A 21459-nucleotide genomic window follows, 5' to 3' on the forward strand; every position below is an offset into this window, starting at 1 on the left:
ATCGAGCTAGCAAATTTAATACTTGTAATATTTGAATCTGAATTAGAAATATATAATTCATTTTATAATTAAATTAATACACCACATTTCCTCCGCCCTTACTTTTGAACATAGCTTGTATAAAATGTTTATGGAAAAATGTATACACACAAATTGAAAACATCAGTAATGAAAATAAAAACACAATTTGAAAACATCAGAGTTAAAAACAACATTTAAGATTGTAAACATCGGTGCTGAAAATAAACACAAAACTATTGAAACATAAGTGCTGAAAATAAACACAAAAATATGGAAACATCAGTGCTGAAAATAAACACAATAGAATTGCAAACAAGCGTAAATATAAAACCATAACAAACAATTACAAATCCATTCTCTTGGGAGGATTCCTATCCCGTTGTGGATATCGCCTAGTATTAGTTGTAACAGGTGACGTAGCAGTCAGCTGATCGGGTTGTAAAGAATGGCGTTTCGCAACAATAGGACTATGCCGCTCGGACTGGCGTGTAGTTGGTGAGTGACGCGTAGTAGTGGGAGAACTCAGCTGTGGAGGCTGGGTGTGCTGGTGGGGCGGTCTGGCTGGTGACGACACCGGTGCTGACGATACACAGGAAGTAGTAACAGCTGATGTTGACGTCACGGGATCGTAGTATCTGCTATGTTCCGTGTTGATGTTGCTGCCTGATTGCAAGCCTACCAGCTGATCTATGTGTCGCTTCCAAGTTGAGCCTGTCTCTAGTTGTACAATGTATGTTACTGGCCCTAGTCGTCTAACAACTGTACATTCAACCCACTTATCCTTCCCTCTATAGTCTCTTGCTAGTACACATTGTCCTATAGCTAATTGTCTAGTATGAGTACCCCTTGCATTTGTGATCTGTTTCTCTTGTTTTCGAGCAACAGTTGACTGAATGTTTGGTCTGATTAAATCTAACCTAGTTCTTAATGGTCGATTAAACATAAGTTTGGCGGGAGATTCACAAGTGGTACTATGGACTGTGTTACGATAAGAGATAAGAAATCTACTTAAAGCTATATTTACATCCTCATTTTCAAAGATTGCACATTTTAATCTTTTCTTTACTGATTTTACCGCGTTCTCAGCTTGGCCATTAGAAGCTGGATGGTAAGGTGGAGTCAAGATTTGTCTTATTCCATTCTGTTTAAAAAATTTTGAAAATTCCTCAGAACAAAAAGGTGGACCATTATCACTAACTATTATTTCTGGTAAGCCAAATCTACAAAACATAGGCCTGAGTTTGTCAATGGTCTGTTTGGCTGAAGTGGAACTAACAAGTTCTACCTCAATCCATTTACTATGGGCGTCTAGTACAATTAAATATATTTGTCCTTTTAATGGTCCAAGGAAATCGACATGGATTCTTTGCCAAACATTGGGAGGAAATTCCCATACATGAAGTTTACTTTTAACAGGAGATTCCCGCTGTGCAAGACACGCTGAGCAACTGTTAGTCACGGCCTCAATATCCTTATCAATAGAAGGCCACCATAAATACGACCTGGCTAACGACTTCATTTTTACAACTCCTAGATGTCCATTATGTAATTCTTTTAATAAAGCCCCTCTTAAGGATTTTGGAATGACTACTCTATAGCCCCACATTAGGATTCCGTGTTCAACTGTTAGCTCAGCTTGCCTTTTGACATAGTCACTTAGATTCACGTCCGAATTGATTGGCCAGCCGTACAAAACATATCCAAGGATTCTGTTTAACTCACTGTCTTTTTGAGTTTCCTTACGTACATCATTAAAATCTATTGGTACATCGCACTCTGATATACATTGGAGATATGTTCCTAAATAATCAATATTTACATTACTTTCTTCCGTGACATTACAATTTAGCGGAAGTCTAGACAATCCGTCCGCGTTACCATGATTTTGTGACTTAACATAATTGATGTCGTAATCGTAACCTGACAAAAATAACGCGTAGCGTTGTAGTCTGCCAGCTGCAAATGCTGGTAACCCTTTTTTCGAACCAAATATAGCTAAGAGTGGTTTATGGTCTGTACAAAGAGTGAACTTCCTGCCCCATAAATACTGATTGAATTTATTTACACAGAAAACAATGCTTAGTGCCTCTTTGTCTATTTGAGAATAGTTCCTTTCTGCTGAGTTTAGTACTCTACTTGTGAATGAAATTGGTCTCTCTATTCCATTTTTGTCAACAATGCTTAACACTCCTGCGATGCCGTAGGGTGACGCATCACATGACAATTTAATTGGCAAGTCTGGGTTGTAGTGCGCTAGCACATTAGCTGAAACTAATCTTTCTTTTATAGCTTCAAACGCCTTTTGACATGACAAAGACCATTTAAAAACTACGTCTTTCCTTAATAATTGATACAAGGGTGTTAGAATGGTAGCAACATTTGGTACAAACTTTGCATAGTAATTAACTAGACCTAGAAAACCCTTGAGCTGTGTAACATCTTTTTGAACTGGTGCCTCTACAATGGCTTTGACTTTATCTTTGGATGTGGCAAGACCCTCTTGGCTAATTACGTACCCTAAGTACTCTAAGCTATCACTGAAAAATTGACATTTATCTTTACTAACAGTTAACCCTGTTGTCTTTAGCCTACTACACACTTCTCTTAGTCGCGACAGGTGTTCTGCTGTGTCAGCTCCGGTAACAATAATATCATCAAGAAATGAAGCTACACCCGGGATACCTTGTAGTGTTTGCTCAATTACCCTTTGAAAAATACCTGGGGCAGAAGATATTCCGTAACAAAGTCGGTTATATGCAAATAACCCCTTGTGTGTACTTATGGTACAAAGTTTCTTACTTTCATCGTCTAACCTAAGTTGCATATAGGCTGATGATAAATCTATTTTAGAAAATTGTTTTCCTTTTTGTAAGATTGCAAAAAGATCTTCAATGCGAGGTATAGGATGTCTATCTACTTCTAGATATGGATTTAAGGTAACTTTGAAGTCACCGCAAATGCGTATTTTGCCATTACGTTTTAGTACGGGAACAATAGGTGTACCCCAATCACTAGTTGAAACAGTGGAAATGATACCATCGTCAACTAAACATTGTAATTCCTGTTCTACTTTGTCTTTTAAAGAATAAGGTATAGGTCTTGGTTTGTAATACTTAGGTACTACATTTGATTTGAGCTTTAACTTAACAGGATCTCCATTGTAACAGCCTAGCTTAGTGGTAAATACCTCTGGAAATTCGTTTAATAAATCTCGCACAACTTTAGACTCATTACCTGATTCTACTTTTACTTCATCTGAAGTCGACATTACACTATTTACATTGTTGGGAATACTAACAACAATTTGGAGATCTTTAATCCAATCCCGACCAATTAGAGGATTAGCACCATTGCTTATTACATACAATGATAGGCATTTTTCTACTGATTTGTACTTAACATTAACATTGATTTTACCTACAGGTTTGATTTTTTCATGAGTGTAGGAGCTCAGAACTAGATCTGTGGGGTTTAGTTTTACATCACTTAAGTGCTTATTGTAAAATTGTTCCGAAACAACAGAAACACAAGCACCTGAATCTACTTCAAATCTCATTTGTTTACCTTGTACTTGCAAATCTATTTTAATAGGTTCAATTTTATTGACCATAACCTGATTTACATTAACATTCAGTTCACTGTCAGCTTGAAAAATATTAGAAATGTCATATACCTCATCATTTACAACTTTATCGTTATTTTTAGATTCATCTACTTCCACATAATATTGTTTATGTTGGTATCTGTTACCCTGAATATTTTTGGAGTAATTAACCTTGGCATTTGAACTATTTTTAGAGGTAGAATGATAGGACTTACCCCTCTTTTTTGATTTACATGCCTTCTCCAAATGACCCTTTTTTCTACAAAAATTGCACACGTATTCGCGAAAATAGCACTGGTGCGTTAAATGACCCTTTTTTCCACAACAATAGCACTCTGTAGATTGCACAACACTTGGAACGGCACTTGATGCACTTGATTGTTTGCTGCGTTGAGGTCGTTGCGCTGAGGAGAATCTCTTGAAGCCTCATAGCTGTCCCCGTGCTGCCGCTGCCGCCGTGGTACGTCAGGGATGCTGCGTCCTTCTCTGCTGTCTCTAGCGATGTCGCCAGCTGCTCCGCCTTGGTAAACGTCAGGTTGTCCTCCGCCAGTAGTCTCTTCTTAATCGAATTATTCCGAATACCGCTCACTAATCGGTCCCTGAGATAGTCCGGTAACTTGTCCTCGAACTGGCAATGCTTTGATAATTGCTTTAAATGAACGATGTATTCCGAAATAGTCTCGTGTTCCAGTTGGTCGCGCTTGCTGAATTTATACCTCTCCGTGATAAACGAGGGTTTAGGATGAAGATGATCCTGTAGCACTTTCACAATGTCCTTAAACGACTTCTCCGATGGTTTTTCAGGCGTAATTAAGTCTTTCAGCAGATTGTACGATTTAACTCCGATTACTGTTAGAAACGCACTTACTTTCTTGTCGTCCGAAATTCCATTACACTTTATGTAAAGTTCAAAACGTTCCACGTATGTAGACCACGTCTCCTCCGAACTGTCGAACGGCCCGAAATTTCCGATGACACTCATTGTAGTAACTTCTTCTTCTGTCAACGTTAATTTACCGAACGCGGTGTAAAAATTGCCGTCTAGTGGCATGTAACGTACCGAAACAATGGCACTGCACTGTAAAACGCGCTTCCTTTATCCACGCAGTAGGTTGTCGCACTCGTCGCCATTGTCGCATCCGAACCTGGATGCGAGCGAAGGAGGATCAGGTACTCGAAATAATTAACACATTTTATGTTAAGAAAAACCGCATTGGTGTGCGGGAGCCGGTAAGGTAGGACAATGACTGTTGTACAGAGAGTGTCGGGTGATCGAGGTAGCAGTGGGAACGGAAGGTGGTGTGATGGAAACAACCAATGGGGTTAGTTTATTCGATCAGGCCATATGACGTCACATCGTACGATATCTAACGGTACATGGATCGAGCTAGCAAATTTAATACTTGTAATATTTGAATCTGAATTAGAAATATATAATTCATTTTATAATTAAATTAATACACCACACTTTTCTAGTTAATGTCTGTCCCAAAGTTGATACATCATCTACAAACTCTCCATCTTTAACATTACCAATTTTACGGTTTAAACAATTCCAACTATCGTCTTGTAAATTTAAAGTAGGTTCACTACTAGCCCTGGGTTCTGCAGGCTTATTATATGGATTATATAAACGATAAAATTTATCTATAAACATATTTTTATTTAATAAATAATTCCACTTTCTCTCAATTCTTCAATAATGGAATCTATTTCATTATCCACTCCTGAGTTACCGGCTTGGCGACTTAGCCAAAGAAGTCTTAACCTATCTACAAGCTCATCAGGATCATCCCAATAAATATAGTCTATTTTATTACCAGTCACTTGTCTCAAACCTTCACCAACAGATTTAAATAGAGGTTTTATTATATTAAGATATTTAGTATGTCTATTACTTGAAATTGGTGCACCATCTTTGTAACTCTTTAAATGTCCATTTGTAGCTTCCAAAATCTCTTTATAATTTTGTAAATCAGCCTGAGTATAATCCTCAGGTTCTTTTAAAGTTAACAACTGCCACAAGCCTTTTGTCCCCTTGTAGGTTTTATTTGCTACTGTAACATCATCATTGGCAATATCAACTTCCTTATTTCCAATAAAAAATTTATTTGCTTCTCGTCTAATACCATATGTAGTGTCTGTCATACTACTTTTACTGAGGTAATTTCCTAAATAGTCTGATGCTAAAAGACCAAAATCTAATTTCTGTGGAGTGGATTGCTGTATTGGTTGTAATCTTGGTATCATTGATATTCTAGATGGAGTCATTGGGAGTATCTCCATTTTGTGTGGTGGCTTAGAGACAATATCGGCAAGGATCGTGACCTGATGGATTAAAGCTGCAGCTTTTGCACATTTCTTCCATACCCTAAATACAAACAATTTATGGGGGGGTGCCCGATTTTTAGGTCCGCCATCTTGAAATACGACGCCATCTTTGTTTTCTTTAGAGGAATTGAACTATTCTTTGAAAATGGCCTAAAATCACCCAAAAGGACACATTTACACCATTTTGTATATAACATGTTTTGTTCACAATTAAATTTTCTATAAAATGAGATAAAAACCACTTCGATAACTTAAATAGTCTTGAAGATATAAACTGTTAAAGTTGAAAATTTGATATATTCCTCTACGATACATGTAGTTTTTGCTATATATCACCCAAACGGTCAACGGTACGTATCTGTTATTATTATATATTTTATTTGTAATTAAATTTGCTACAAAATGAGATAAAAATCTCTAAATTAACTTAAATAGTTCGGAAGATATAAACCGTTAAAGTTATAAGCTTCTTTAATTTCTGTATGCAATAGGTCCGTGTTTCTTAAAAGTCCCCGCGCTTTGTTTTTTCTGCACGTATTGCGTCAGAAGACTGAAGATTCACACATCAATACTGGACCTAAAATAGTACTTTTTAAAGTACTTCTTGACTTTTTTCGCCCAAGGGGGGTCGGCCCACAAGGAGTAAGTTGAAAATCTTAAATAAAAGCATAGGCCATGATGCATATCAAATTAAAGAGATTTACCTGTAGAACGCGTTACCACAAACTGCACTTTAAAAGGACAAGTGGGTCAAAAGTTATACAATTTTATAGTTTTGCTTATTTATTTATTAATGGTCAACACCATTTCATCTCATCTTGATGAAGCTTGGAAAGTTCCCTCGGGGTCTTAAAAATGGTAATGTGCTACCAATTTTCAAGGAAGGTGACCCATCCGTCAAAAGTTATCGTCTAGTGGTGGTACAACCTACATTGGCTAATATATTTCCAGCAATTCTACTTCATGGACTCTCTTTTTTTTAACAATGTCATCGTGTCCTATCAACATGGCTTCAATAAAGGGCGATCTACCTTGACCAATTTGGTTCCGTACCAGGATGACATAATGCAAGCCTTTTTTCGTAACCATAAGGAGGATTCTGTCTATTTGGACCTATCCAAGGCTTTCGACCGTGTAAGTCACACTTATCTCGTGGCAAACCTTGGTGGGTTGGGGATCACTGAATCATACTCGTATGATTAGAGGACTATTTGTGGAATCACTTTTTAACAATGAAATTTGCTGGAGCGAAGTCTTGTAAGATTGAAGCTTCTTCTGGTGTACCTCAAGGATCTATCTCTACTGGGACCAATTTTATATTCAATATTCATCAATATATGGCTAACGTTGTCAAAGATTCTTGACAACCGGGTTCATTCGCCCCTATTCCTCTGATAAGACCTCCATTTTGAGAGAGGTGCCTCAGGGCTCTGTTTTAGGACCTACCCTATTCCTGCTCTTCATTAACACCCTTCCATCATGCATATCAACCGCCAAACCAACGCTTGGAGCTCACTACCTATCGGGAAGCAAGTAGCTTAATCGAGTGGTTTGATTCCAACTTTCTCTCCGTCAAGGCCGAAAAAACCCAACTTTTGCACTTTTCTATTTCAAAGAGACTCTCCAATGGATTCAGCCTACTTCTGGATGACACAACAGTTCATCCAACTAACAGTGTTACGTTTATGGGACTGACACTATATAAACATTTTGATTTCTCAGATCACATTAAGCAGGTTTCAACAAAAGTCAGTTCTGGAATTTTTGTTCTTCGTAGTTTAAAGAACACATCTACATTCGAAGTTCTAATATCCGTATATTACGGACTAATATATCCTCATTTAGCGTATGATATAGCCTATTCCTATAGCGTATGCTATACCTATATGGGACTATGAAATAAAAAAAAATAAATTTCTATTTAAATTCCAAAAATGGGCTGTGCGAACAATTTTATCTCTGCCCAAACGCAAATCATGTAAAAAGTTTTCTCAGAATCGAAATGCCTCCAGCAGGACATCAATGGAATTTCAATGTGGTTTATGCAAAATGGAATGCTTTTGAATGAATTCAAGTGGATGATAGTTTCATTCAACAGGACCTCAACAACCTCTCTTTTTAACTATTCAATAATTAATTGGGAATGCACTTGTTAGATCCACCTCGGTCAACGACCTTGGAGTATCATTTACATCATATCTCAACCCTGATGGTCAAGATAACAGGTTAACATGGAAAGCAAACTCAGCCCTTGGCTTCACTCTGAGATTATCCAGAAATGGGTTCTCTGTGTGGGCTGTGCTCTCCTTGTTGGAATATTGTTCTCCTGTATGGTCCCAATTTATACAGTTGGTCGTTCACAGGACATCGAAAGAGTGCAGCTCTTGTTTTAGAATCGTAGGACTTCGTCTGGGATACCCATTCAAGGTTGTACCCATTTGAGGATCTTCGACAGCATCTTCGGCTAAACCACTTGAGTTCTCGAAGGCGTATTACTGACCTGGTTTTCCTGAGGAAGAATCTCATTGCAGAACTTGACTCTCCTGAGCTGCTGAGCAGGGTAAATTTTCGCTGCTCCAGACCATCTTGATCTCAGGACCTATTTGAAAGGGGATATCATTCTACAGCATATGCCTACAACAGCACGCTACCAAGACTACATCGTTTGGGAAACAGTATTCCTAAAAATCTCGAATTTTTCTCCTCAAGTTTTATTACTTTTAGGAAATAGCTGCTTGCTTGTTTCTCATAATCCTTGGTGGTCCATAATACAGTAGAGTGGTACTATGATCCAGTTTGTTATTGCATTTCTTGTTTGCTTTCATATTTATTAAAATGTTGATGCATGTTGATAGAATTTTTAAATATTATCACTTTAAACCGATCAATTTATGGAATTCCAGATATATTGACATCTTTTTTATTCAATTCTTGATAAGTTTGTTATACATTTATTCTTGTTGATCATTGTTTTGCTTGTTAATACTATTGTTTGTTATGTATGATCCTTGTTGTTAAGTTCCATTACGTATCTTATATGTTATGCAATGAGATGATATATGGTGTTAATTAATAAATAAATAAGCAAAACTATAAAATTGTATAACTTTTGACCCACTTGTCCTTTTAAAGTGCAGTTTGTGGTAACGCGTTCTACAGGTAAATCTCTTTAATTTGATATGCATCATGGCCTATGCTTTTATTTAAGATTTTCAACTTACTCCTTGTGGGCCGACCCCCCTTGGGCGAAAAAAGTCAAGAAGTACTTTAAAAAGTACTATTTTAGGTCCAGTATTGATGTGTGAATCTTCAGTCTTCTGACGCAATACGTGCAGAAAAAACAAAGCGCGGGACTTTTAAGAAACACGGACCTATTGCATACAGAAATTAAAGAAGCTTATAACTTTAACGGTTTATATCTTCCGAACTATTTAAGTTAATTTAGAGATTTTTATCTCATTTTGTAGCAAATTTAATTACAAATAAAATATATAATAATAACAGATACGTACCGTTGACCGTTTGGGTGATATATAGCAAAAACTACATGTATCGTAGAGGAATATATCAAATTTTCAACTTTAACAGTTTATATCTTCAAGACTATTTAAGTTATCGAAGTGGTTTTTATCTCATTTTATAGAAAATTTAATTGTGAACAAAACATGTTATATACAAAATGGCGTAAATGTGTCCTTTTGGGTGATTTTAGGCCATTTTCAAAGAATAGTTCAATTCCTCTAAAGAAAACAAAGATGGCGTCGTATTTCAAGATGGCGGACCTAAAAATCGGGCACCCCCCCATAAATTGTTTGTATTTAGGGTATGGAAGAAATGTGCAAAAGCTGCAGCTTTAATCCATCAGGTCACGTACATTTTGCTAAGCCACCACACTATAATTCCACCAGGGCATCCAGAAATAATTCGCCGCCATTTTCAACATCAATTCCAATTGCATTAATAAGTGTATCATAGACTCCCTTTTATTTGGGGTCCAACCTAAGTACATTATTTTAAAACTGATTGGTCTAATTCAAGTCGATAAGATTCACATTCATGTTCCAACTTCCAATTATCTATTTTATGCCTTGTTTATTTTAAGATCTGGCGCTAATCAAGAGCAAAGCCTAGTTATGTATCAATAACTACAAATTCCATGTAAAATGTCTTCTTATACCATTAATACCTTTGTATTTGATCCACAGGTTGGTGGATTAGATGGGAAGCATGTAGAAATGATGGTGGCTAGCTTGCCTATTAATATATAGGATTGGCTATGAATTACAAACAATTTCTAAAAATAATCAAAGATAGTCCAGGAGCAAACTGCACATATCCAGCTTCCGTGGGATTTTTTGTGAAGGGAATGTGTGACTATGTGGAATCTCTTTATTATATGTCACATAATGGTGTAGTACCGGGTGTTTACCCTCAAATTGCGGGGTTTGGTTTTTATGACGTCTTAAATCCAAGATGGCCGCCATGTGTGATATCTATTCATTAAATTGATAATGACTCTTTCCAGAGTAAAATAATCAAATTTTAATTTAAACCATTGAGTTCAGCTCAAAAAATCAAACAATTTGGTGTTTTGAATCATTGCTCTATGACCATTGGTTACCGAGATATTGAAGGCGGAAAACACAGAACATTGTCCCCAAGCAAGACCCCACTACCCCCATGTTATCCTTATGGGGAAAAAATAAAATTGTATATCTAGCTTATTACTCCACATATCTTAATAATAATTGGTATATGGCTTCATTTAGTATAGATCTACTTTATTATGGCCTAAAATACCCCATTTTTACATTTCCGTGGCAGCAAACCTACATACTCACTTCCCATGTTATTCTTATGGAAAAATTTTTGCATGCTTTGTTGAGAAATGTGAATGTGTGGCTCCATTTTAATTATTTATTGAAGCATTTGCAATTCGTTGAGTATACAGGTCTGCTGCTACGGGGGTATTGTAGCAATAAAAAAATCTCACAAATGATAGGTATAAAATAAAATAAAATAGACTATAGTTCTGGGTCATATGTAATTTCTTGTGATTTTGTATTAAGCAATTGTATGATTGGTGGTGATAGATAGGCATTGACATAGAATCGTGTACTACCGGGTGTTTTGTCTGAAAGTGTGGCCTAGCTTGTGTTTTTGGCCCGCCGTCTTGGATCCACCATATTGGATATTAATACAAATTTTAAATCTAACGCTGGTGTTGTTACTCATTATTATTAACTAGATGTTTACGCTAATTCCAATTCAGAAAACCGTTTGTAACTATCGTTTTTCGTTTCGAAGATATATTGAAAAGAAAACTCCCCCCCCCATACATTTCTTACGGACGTTTCGTACTTTGATTATTTTTCAGATTATTTTTCTCATATATCCAGTTCCTATTATCGCTTGTAATTCGTTCTAGTCTTAAAGTATTCAGTGATGTAAGATCTTTTATTTAAGCTATCGATCATTAAAATCGGACGAGTTAGAGTTGAGCTATGAACAACACAATATTAAATTTAACTTTTTCCAAATCAGTTTTTATTAAAAGATATTTTAATTAATATTATATCTCGGGTTGTTAATACGTCAAAGGGTTCATTCTAGTATCAAATTACTCAGTAAATGGTTGGTTTAAAATGTTATTATTCACTAAATGAAATCTGACTAATTGAAAATTAATCATGGACCTTAATTTATTTTTAATAATTATTTATATTTTGAAATTTGTCTTTGGTTAAAGCAATTAAAGACATGCAGGGCTGGTCATCAGGGTTACAACATTTGTTTGGTGTAAGTACAAAGTAAATTATGTGTGATGAGGCATATAAGACATATAAGGCATATAAGAGGTTCCACGTCTAAAAATTGTAACACTGATGACCTTACGAAACGTCCGTAAGAAATGTATGAAGGAGAGTTTTTATTTTAATATCTCTTCCAAACGAAAAAAGATATTTAAAAACATATTTCAGCATTGAAATCAGCGTGAAAATCTAGTTCATAATGATGTGTCACAACACTAGCATTGCATAAAAAAAGTTATTAATATCCAATATGGCGGATCCAAGATGGCGACCGAAAACACCAGCTTGGCCACACTTTCAGACATGTCATAACCTATCTATTGCCAACAATCATACAATTGCTTAATTCAAAATCCTACAAAATTACATATGCCTCACAACTATAGTCTAATTTATTTTATTTTCTAATACCTGTAATTTGTTTATAGCTACAATACCCCCGTAGCAGCAGACCTTTATACTCATCGAATTGCAAATGCTTCAATAAATAATTAAAATGGAGCCACACATTCACATTTCTCAACAAAGCATGCAAAAATTTTTCCATAAGAATAACATGGGAAGTGAGTATGCAGGTTTGCTGCCACGGAAATGTAAAAATGGGGTATTTTAGGCCATAATAAAGTAGATCTATACTAAATGAAGCCACATACCAATTATTATTAAGATATGCTGAGTAATAAGCTAGATATACAATTTTATTTTTTCACCTTAAGGATAACATGGGGGTAGTGGGGTCTTGCTTGGGGACAATGTTCTGTGTTTTCCGCCTTCAATACGGTGGGGCACACGGGAGGGACTAAGGCTAACATATCTTGTAGTGTCAGCGTTCGCCGCTAGAACTGCTAAGTTGAAATAATTTAAATTAATTTTTTTTTAGTTATTAAATTAACTTTTTAATTATAAAATATTGTTTTAAAATTATAAAATAAATTTTTAATTTTTAAAATTAAACTGTCATAACATAACCTAACCAACCAGACTTGCTGATAATATAAAAACTATATAAGATAAAAATCTAATTAATAATTACTTATAATTTTTAATTAATTATAAAATTAATTTTAAAATGTAGTATTATAAAATTAAACTGTCATAACCTAACCTAACCAACCAAACTTGCTGATATGAAAAATTTGTTGACAAAAAGTCAGTGGGACCAGCGGGATTCGAACCCGGGACCTCCTGCACACCAATCCGGAACGCTACCAACTATGCCACGAACGCCGCTGAAATCACATCGTTTCGTAACGGTAATCGTGTCGCCTCAAGAGAAGACATTACCCACTAGAGATATGACGTCACTACACCTTTAGCCTTAGTCCCTTCCGTGTGCCCATTCCGCCTTCAATATCTCAGTAACCAATGGTCATAGAGCAATGATTCAAAACACCAAATTGTTTGATTTTTTGGGCTGAATTCAATGGTATAAATTAAAATCCGATTATTTTACTCTGGAAAGAGTTATTATTAATTTAATGAATAGATATCACACATGGCGGCCATCTTGGATTTAAGACGTCATAAAAACCAAACCCCGCAATTTGAGGGTAAACACCCGGTACTACACCATTATGTGACATATAATAAAGAGATTCCACATAGTCACACATTCCCTTCACAAAAAATCCCACGGAATACAGTTTGCCCCCCGACTAAAGAGGAGTGGTATTATTTTCCTACAAAAATAAACATTAAGTATTTATCATCAGATTATACTTCCTTTTTCCGTATGAAAATTACAATAATATGTTAATGTATTAGTATACTTATCTAAAGTAAAACTTAATCCAGTTTCAAGTAAATTCTTATGGTATATGACAAATGAGTGGTACATAATAATTTTATCTGGCCGTTTATTTTTTTTGGTTTACTTTAATTTACAAATTGAAACATTTTGCGACCTCCTCCATAATCGTTGTTGTGATTGGCTATAGTTGGGATAGCTCTCTTGTTCAATCCACAAAGAAGAATGTCGCCTTGTTAGGGAGCTGCAGTTGTATCTTTACATCCTCTTGGAATTGGGTACTGGCTTTCTGCTTGCTGCAACTACCTTCGGTAACTGGATATTCTACCTCAACCTTTTCTTTGTTTGGAATATGAAGGCATCCCTATGTTACTAATCAACAAGGAGGCAATGATGTTTCGCACTCTAGCAGATCAATAATGGCTGCAGACTTCATCCCTTCTCTGCCTCTTAGAACCAATTTTGGATACCAATGTAGCCTTCAATGTTGAGTCCAAGCAGCATCCATAGACAGCTCCTTCCTGTATTGGATCACTCAGTCGTCTCCGCTGTGCAACACATCTCCTTCGCAGTGGACTATATTGGTCAACATTTTCTTGCTATGAGCTGAAACAATACCAAAACCATTAGCTCTTTATATATAGCTATCAAAAGGGTGGACAATACCCACATAATGCAGATTTCAAATGACGACTATAACTATAGAACCATCCTCCGACCAAATCCTCGTTCCATTTCTAGGATCTTCATAGTGTTTTTTTGTTATCTTGTAGGCAGGCTTAAATCTATGTTCATCTTGCTTTATATACACTATTTACATATATACATGACAGACTGCTGCCGCGTAATGTTGCCTGGCTGCCTGTCTTCGCCCGAGACTGGTCCCAGCAACTTGAAGACGACTCTGCTACACACAGGACAACACCCACATTGAGGCAGTTGTCATACGACGATTATTAGGTATTGAAGAACGACTGCTGCCACGTAATGTTGCCTGGCTGCCTGTCATCACCCGAGACTGGTCCCAGCAACTTGAAGACGACTCTGCTACACACGGGACAACACCCACATTGAGGCAGTTGTCATACGACGATTATTAGGTACTGAAGAACGACTGCTGCCGCGTAATGTTGCCTGGCTGCCTGTCTTCGCCCGAGACTGGTCCCAGCAACTTGAAGACGTCTCTGCTACACACGGGACAACACCCACATTGAGGCAGTTGTCATACGACGATTATTAGGTACTGAAGAAAGACTGCTGCCACGTAATGTTGCCTGGCTGCCTGTCATCGCCAGAGACTGGTCCCAGCAACTTGAAGACGACTTTGCTACTCACGGGACAACACCCACATTGAGGCAGTTGTCATACGACGATTATTAGGTACTGAAGAACAACTGCTGCCGCGTAATGTTGCCTGGCTGCCTGTCATCGCCCGAGACTGGTCCCAGCAACTTGAAGACGTCTCTGCTACACACGGGACAACACCCACATTGAGGCAGTTGTCATACGACGATTATTAGGTACTGAAGAACGACTGCTGCCGCGTAATGTTGCCTGGCTGCCTGTCATCGCCCGAGACTGGTCCCAGCAACTTGAAGACGTCTCTGCTACACACGGGACAACACCCACATTGAGGCAGTTGTCATACGACGATTATTAGGTACTGAAGAACGACTGCTGCCACGTAATGTTGCCTGGCTGCCTGTCATCGCCCGAGACTGGTCCCAGCAACTTGAAGACGACTCTGCTACACACAGGACAACACCCACATTGAGGCAGTTGTCATACGACGATTATTAGGTACTGAAGAACAACTGCTACCGCGTAATGTTGCCTGGCTGCCTGTCTTCGCCCGAGACTGGTCCCAGCAACTTGAAGACGACTCTGCTACACACGGGACAACACCCACATTGAGGCGGTTGTCATACGACGATTATTATGATGTACATTCTCCTCGATGATCAGGGTTTAGCAACTAAAATCATATTCTAAAAACTATGTTTTAAAATACAAGTAGGTACTTATCTTTTGTTTCCTAGGTCTTGTGGTTAGAGATTAACAGCCCTCCAGAGCAACAATGTGATCTTGCAGTAGAGTTTGGACCAGCCCGAGGTACAGTTTGGTTGTAGAGCTTCTGAAGTCAAGATCTTCTATCAGCTGAGGTCTCCTAATTGTCCTTCAGCAGTTCAATAGTAATCTACAAATAAAAATATTGTTACAATGGTTTTAATGTTCTTACCTTATATGAAATTCAGCACCTTTGAAATTTAGAAGCATGCATGGTAATGATTGAGGTGCAAAAATTATGAGCAAAAATATTTAGCATAGAATCAATTTTTTCAATCTCAAATTTTACAATAAATTAAGGTACTGGTATTCTAAAATGTCTACACCGAATTAAAAAAAACTACTTTAACACCAAAATATTTAAACGGAAAATTTACACACATAATACTGCTGAATAAACTTACCAATGGCAAGGCCGAGCTTGGTGTTGAGCATCCGTGGCAGGTTCCAAGATTGTGCAGGAGTCCGTTTCAAGGTTTCTGATTTCGGCTAATTCCAGTGTATGTGAAGTTTGCTCCCGCCTTTTGTATATCTTCTTTTAAATGATTGCTTACACTTACAGTCGACAATTTTATTTTTCATTTAGGAATTTTTGTTCTTCCTTTACTTTAAGTTGTATAATGATTTCAAACAAATTGTTTCTATGGATACACATATTAAGTTAGTTTTATTAAGACTTGGCCTTGTGTTTGGATTGAACACATTGCTGTATAAGCATTATGAATTGTATCTTGCCTATTTTTCTTACCGTTTTAACATTTAATTTATAAATCAGTGTTACAATTTGTTTCAGTACAACAATTAATAATAACTAGTGCACCTGTTGCCTGAATTCGAGCAATTGCAAAGTATTACGGGCGTTATTTCAAAACGAATAACAGTCATAATTTCCGATTACCGTACTTAAAAGAGTCAACTCAAAGATAATGTAATCAATCACTCCACTCCAGTTATTGAAACTGAAAACAAACGTTCTTGTGTGTATCATATGTTTACTATTAACAGGTGTAATTGATACAAATTATTCGTCCGTTTAAGTAAACAAAATCTTTTATCCGTAAGAAATACATTGGGATTTTGATGGCTTGGGGGGCAAAGCCCGAGGACTTTTATTACAGGAGTTGGTGAAAGGGGGCATCTACACAAACAATACTTCATTTTGACACATCGTTTGTAAAAATCCGGCCATTATTAATGGAGGAGTAGTGTTTCGTAGAAATAGCCTTCACGTATTATAAGGATTGTTGATTATTATCCATCCTGGATAGCTTCTAACCGGCTTCCAGTGTTATGTGTTGTGTTCTTGTGTTTCGGTGAATTGTTTCAGTCTTAGTTTTGAGTCCATAATTACAAAAAAAGGTTAATTCTTGATCTCAGAAAAACTCTCTCAAATACCCCCTCAGGTTGAAACTTTGCCTAAGCATTTTCTCTAGTGTATATATAAAACATAATTTGAGTTAACATACAGTATTTTACTATACTTCATGTATTGCTCATTTTCCTCTGGTTTATACAAATTGTAGCTTGAACTTTCATAAAAGACATCATAATGTCGACCATTGCTTCACGCTGAGTTATACTGGAACTGAAACGGAGAACGTAGCCTATGTTGTAATTTGTAAATGGAAATAACAAAAAAGGCTTACTGGTGAGCATTTTCATATTTTCCTGTAACAACTTTTACATTTCAGATAATTATGTTTATTTTAAAGCATTATTAGCTTAACAACTTTTGAAAATACTTTTATAATCAAACAAACTCCCTTAGACTAGACTAGCACACCACGTTGTGGCTTCACTTATGACAAATTAAATTAATAAGCTAAATGTTTTATCAGATAGAAAATAATAAGAAAATTGTAACGACAACATACAGGTTAATCTTAAAATAATATGACAATTAAATATTCACACAATCATAAAAAAGCTTAACGTGTGACTACTGAAGTTAAAAATACCCCCGCCGCAGCAAACCTGCAGACTAAGCGAATTTCCATTTGACTGATTGGATTTACACTGAAATGTCTACTTAAAAATATAACATCTATTCTCGATTTTAAATAGGTATAATTAGTTTAACAAGTACTTAGGTTTGCTGCATCAGGGAGGGTTAAACTGTTTTTTTTTTTTTTTTTTGTAAAATGTGAATAGTTAGTAAGAAATAAAAACATTTTCCAAATTTGATCAAAATATGTTCACAAACAAGCAAACTACAATAGTTTACTTATTCTCCATAAGAATAACATGGGAATTTTAAATTTACAATTTTTTGGATTTTTCACCGTAACCATTAGGCGCATAATAACGCTTCAATATACTAAATTATTTGTTTTTTTAAGCTCTACAAAATGGTTTGGAAAGAAATTGCTAAATTTTATGTTTTTTGGGTCAAAAATGGGAAAAACCTATTTTTACCCCATAAAACCCCCCGTAAACCCCCGTTCCCATGGTCCGATCATGCTGGATCGCGAACTCGTTCGAATAAACGTACGTTTACACGTTTGTACCAAATTTCATCTAAATCGGATCATTTTTGCTCGAGTTATCGTGCTACAGGACACATATATAATTATATATATATATATATATACTAGCAGAGTATATATGTATAACGGACATATACATATATATATATATATATATATATGAATTTGAACGGATGGTGTTTTTGGCCTCTAGGGACCTCAAAACGAAAAAAAAATCGGTCCCGCGTCCAGGTCTTACCATGAGTACTACGGTAATAGCTTATTCCCTATATGGGAAATTCGCTAAAATGAAGAACCTCATCTGACATTGGCAACATTAACAGTTCCTCCATCAGGAGCTATAATAACAGAATAACTATAAGCAATCCAGACTACTCTGGAACAAGCAACATAATGTGTTTTATCAAAATACTATTCCCACTGAATCTCCTTTTATTTATGATTACTACATGCTACATAATTTGTCAGTAGTAGCTAAGGGAGTATGTTTTATCTATGGTTAGTCAGTCCTCCCCTAACTATTGAACAAAAAATATTATATGATTTATCAAAGTATCTTTGCTTTATTGAAATGGAGGCTCTGATCAATTTGAAAATGTACATTGGATGCTGCTATTTGTGGTTTCTGCCGAATAGCACTGGTTAACCGGGAAAGTTTCTTTTCTTCTTCAAAGGCCATAAAGGACATTTTTCTGCAGCATTTATTTCTGGTTCAATGTACAGGACATAATTCACAAAAGTTTGATCCAGGAAATATGTGTATTATTTAATAAGAGGGAAGAGGGTTATGTTTGGTTAAAGAAAGGTTGTATAAGTTTTGTATAGAGTTTCATTTGTAATTAATTTTAATTTTATTTATTTATTTAAATTAATTTTGTAGAGCTCACAGTTTCATTTGTTATTTATATAGTAAGCTAAAAGAGCCTTGACTAAAATTGTAGATTAATGGAAAAACATATCATATTCATGAAGCATCAATATCAAGTAATTGATATTATTGCTTCACTAAGGTATGTTGTCATATATTCTTTTGGATCTATTTGACATCAAAAGTAGGGGTTTGAAAGGAAGCAGGTTTACACTTTTAAATCAGTTTATCCTTTTAAAACAAACTCATCAGAGTTGCTGTATTTTTAAACACACATCAGCACCATATGTACTCTGTAATGGCTGCATAGGTCACATTTTCTTCCTGTTGCAAAGCATGGGTATAGCAGGAGCAGCTCGTTTGGTTATACAGTACAGCAAATAAAAATAAAACACTTATTCAAAATTCTACGTTTAACGCACTACCCAAGGGAAATATGAAATAGCTATTTACCTTACAAGTGTAGTAAGAGCGTTTTTACATCACGCAGGTGAATGTTGTGCAACGAGCGGAAGCGAGTTGCATAATTTACCGAAGTGATGTAAACACGCTCTTGCGTAACGTGTAACGTACAAGATTTTACCTGACCCGACAATATACAGGAGGTTACGAACAATATTTTTCATTATCCATTTCACTCATCTTCTAACAGTAACGTTCATTTACAAACAAAAGCTAGGTTAAGAAAATTCTTCAAAGCATAACAATAAAATTCAAACACACAGCTGATTTCTAGCGTTAAACGTCGTTGGCTCCATAGAGGTATATTTTTTAAGTTATCCACTCAATGTTATTTCAATGGGTTTCATTACATCACCGAGTGAGTTTTTTTCAACTTTACATCACTCGAAAAGTAAGGAAGTTGTATACATCACGCTTGGGATAGGGAAGTTTAACATGGCGGGTTAGGTAAATAAAATTCTTTAATATATTGCATTGTCTCCATTTGTGGGCTATGTTTCAAGTCTCTAGCTCATCGGGAAGTTAGTGTAAAATCAATTTTAAAATTTGTACCGGACAAGAAAGCGAGCTAATAAACATGAGACCATGGGGCGTAGCCCTAGAGAAATATGGAAATAAAATGATTTAATATTGCATTTTCATCTATTTGCGAGCTATGTTTTAAGTTTCAAGTCTCTAGTTCATCGGGAAGTTGGTTTAATAGGCCTACCGATTGCAAAATTTGTACCAGACAAGAAAGCGAGCTAATAAAAACGTTTTAAAAATAATAAAAACTTACCAACAAGCACAATAAGTTTCTCCATAGTCATCATGTTGGGACACAGACACGATATCAAGTCAGCCGTGATCAGAAGATTTTAAGATTACTGTGACTTAGCAGGAATATTTGTAGCTTGTAGCACTACTCTGACGCACATCACATAACTTCAAACCTGATTTCAAGATCGTAAAAAACCGGATTTGCTAAAGGGGAAATCGAGAAAAATGTAACACGTAAATTGAATTACTAACGGTAGTTCGTTATTAGTAAATACTGCACGTCACAACCCCACTAATGTTTACCTTTTTAACCTTTCAGATACAGGCTGAAACTAATTCCTTATCACTGACCTTGGTTTCTATCTTGTTGGGAATTCCTTTGTAGTGGAATGGTTCACATGTTAAAAACAGGCAATGACCTCTCCCAGTTCTTTCCTTGTGTGTTGATGCAAAACCGATTACCAACAAGGAAAATCTTTTGTTATTGGGAATTGGTTCCAATTGCGAAATCAACACCCGTATGTCTCATAGCACGTTGCCCACATGTTCATGTTATCTTGTGAGGATATAGAACTATATAATTGCATTTATTGTTCTACATTGCGGAAAAGTATAGCGTTCATAACCTTTCATACAGAACTTAATAAGTTACCTTATAGTCTAATACTTAGAAAAGGTTTTGGGGACTTGTTATGATTAAATAGTTTTTACATGAACAATAGTTTATTCGAGTCATAATACATTTACAAAATATCTTTGGTAGGAGGAGTTTTTGTTCGAAATATTTCTCAGCCGTAGTTCAGGCTAATAGCTCCGGCGTGGCCGTTATTTCTACCACATGATCCTTCTATGTAAACCTGAACACCTGAAAATAGAGCCATTAGAACTGTTTAATACAATGGTACAATTGTGTGAGTTCGGTATTTTGTGGTTACAGTATTCCATAGAAATATTACTTTGGTTCAATGAACCTTCCAATGTTTCAATTCATATCTGGGTTAAATTACGCCTATGTAGCCTGTCCATCCCCTTTTACTAGCGTTAGTGATAGTTTTGGGTTTGTATTCAATTTCATAAATACTTTGTTGAACTGAGAAAAAATATGAAATGTTACTCAAACCGAAAATGTCCAGAATCGTATTAACTAATAGATACAATTTGCTATAAATTGTCCTGAAAAAATACACAGTTGAAGTTTGAACGAGTGATACAGTAATATTTTCTATTAAATGCATAATTAGTATTTTACGTAACGGTCGTGTAAAGATGGTGTCAACGACAAGAGTAGAAAATTTGATGTA

At 36.1% G+C, this 21459-nt stretch overlaps 1 protein-coding gene across 1 annotated transcript in view; it reads right to left on the reverse strand.

Annotated features, from left to right (window-relative positions):
- LOC128987239 (uncharacterized) overlaps window positions 1-20565 on the reverse strand; it is a 91605-nt gene extending 71040 nt beyond the window's left edge. Inside the window, exon 1 of the mRNA XM_054407990.1 lies at window positions 20178-20565. Coding sequence (XP_054263965.1) covers window positions 20178-20211 — 34 coding nt within the window. The 5' untranslated portion in view covers window positions 20212-20565. The remainder of the gene's footprint in view (window positions 1-20177) is intronic.
- Between the last annotated feature and the right edge of the window lie 894 nt (window positions 20566-21459).

This window comes from Macrosteles quadrilineatus, unplaced genomic scaffold (assembly GCF_028750875.1).
Source record: "Macrosteles quadrilineatus isolate MER2022 unplaced genomic scaffold, UCM_ALF_1.0 Scaffold_2__2_contigs__length_208266976, whole genome shotgun sequence".
In the NCBI taxonomy this organism is placed as follows: Eukaryota; Metazoa; Arthropoda; class Insecta; order Hemiptera; family Cicadellidae; genus Macrosteles; species Macrosteles quadrilineatus.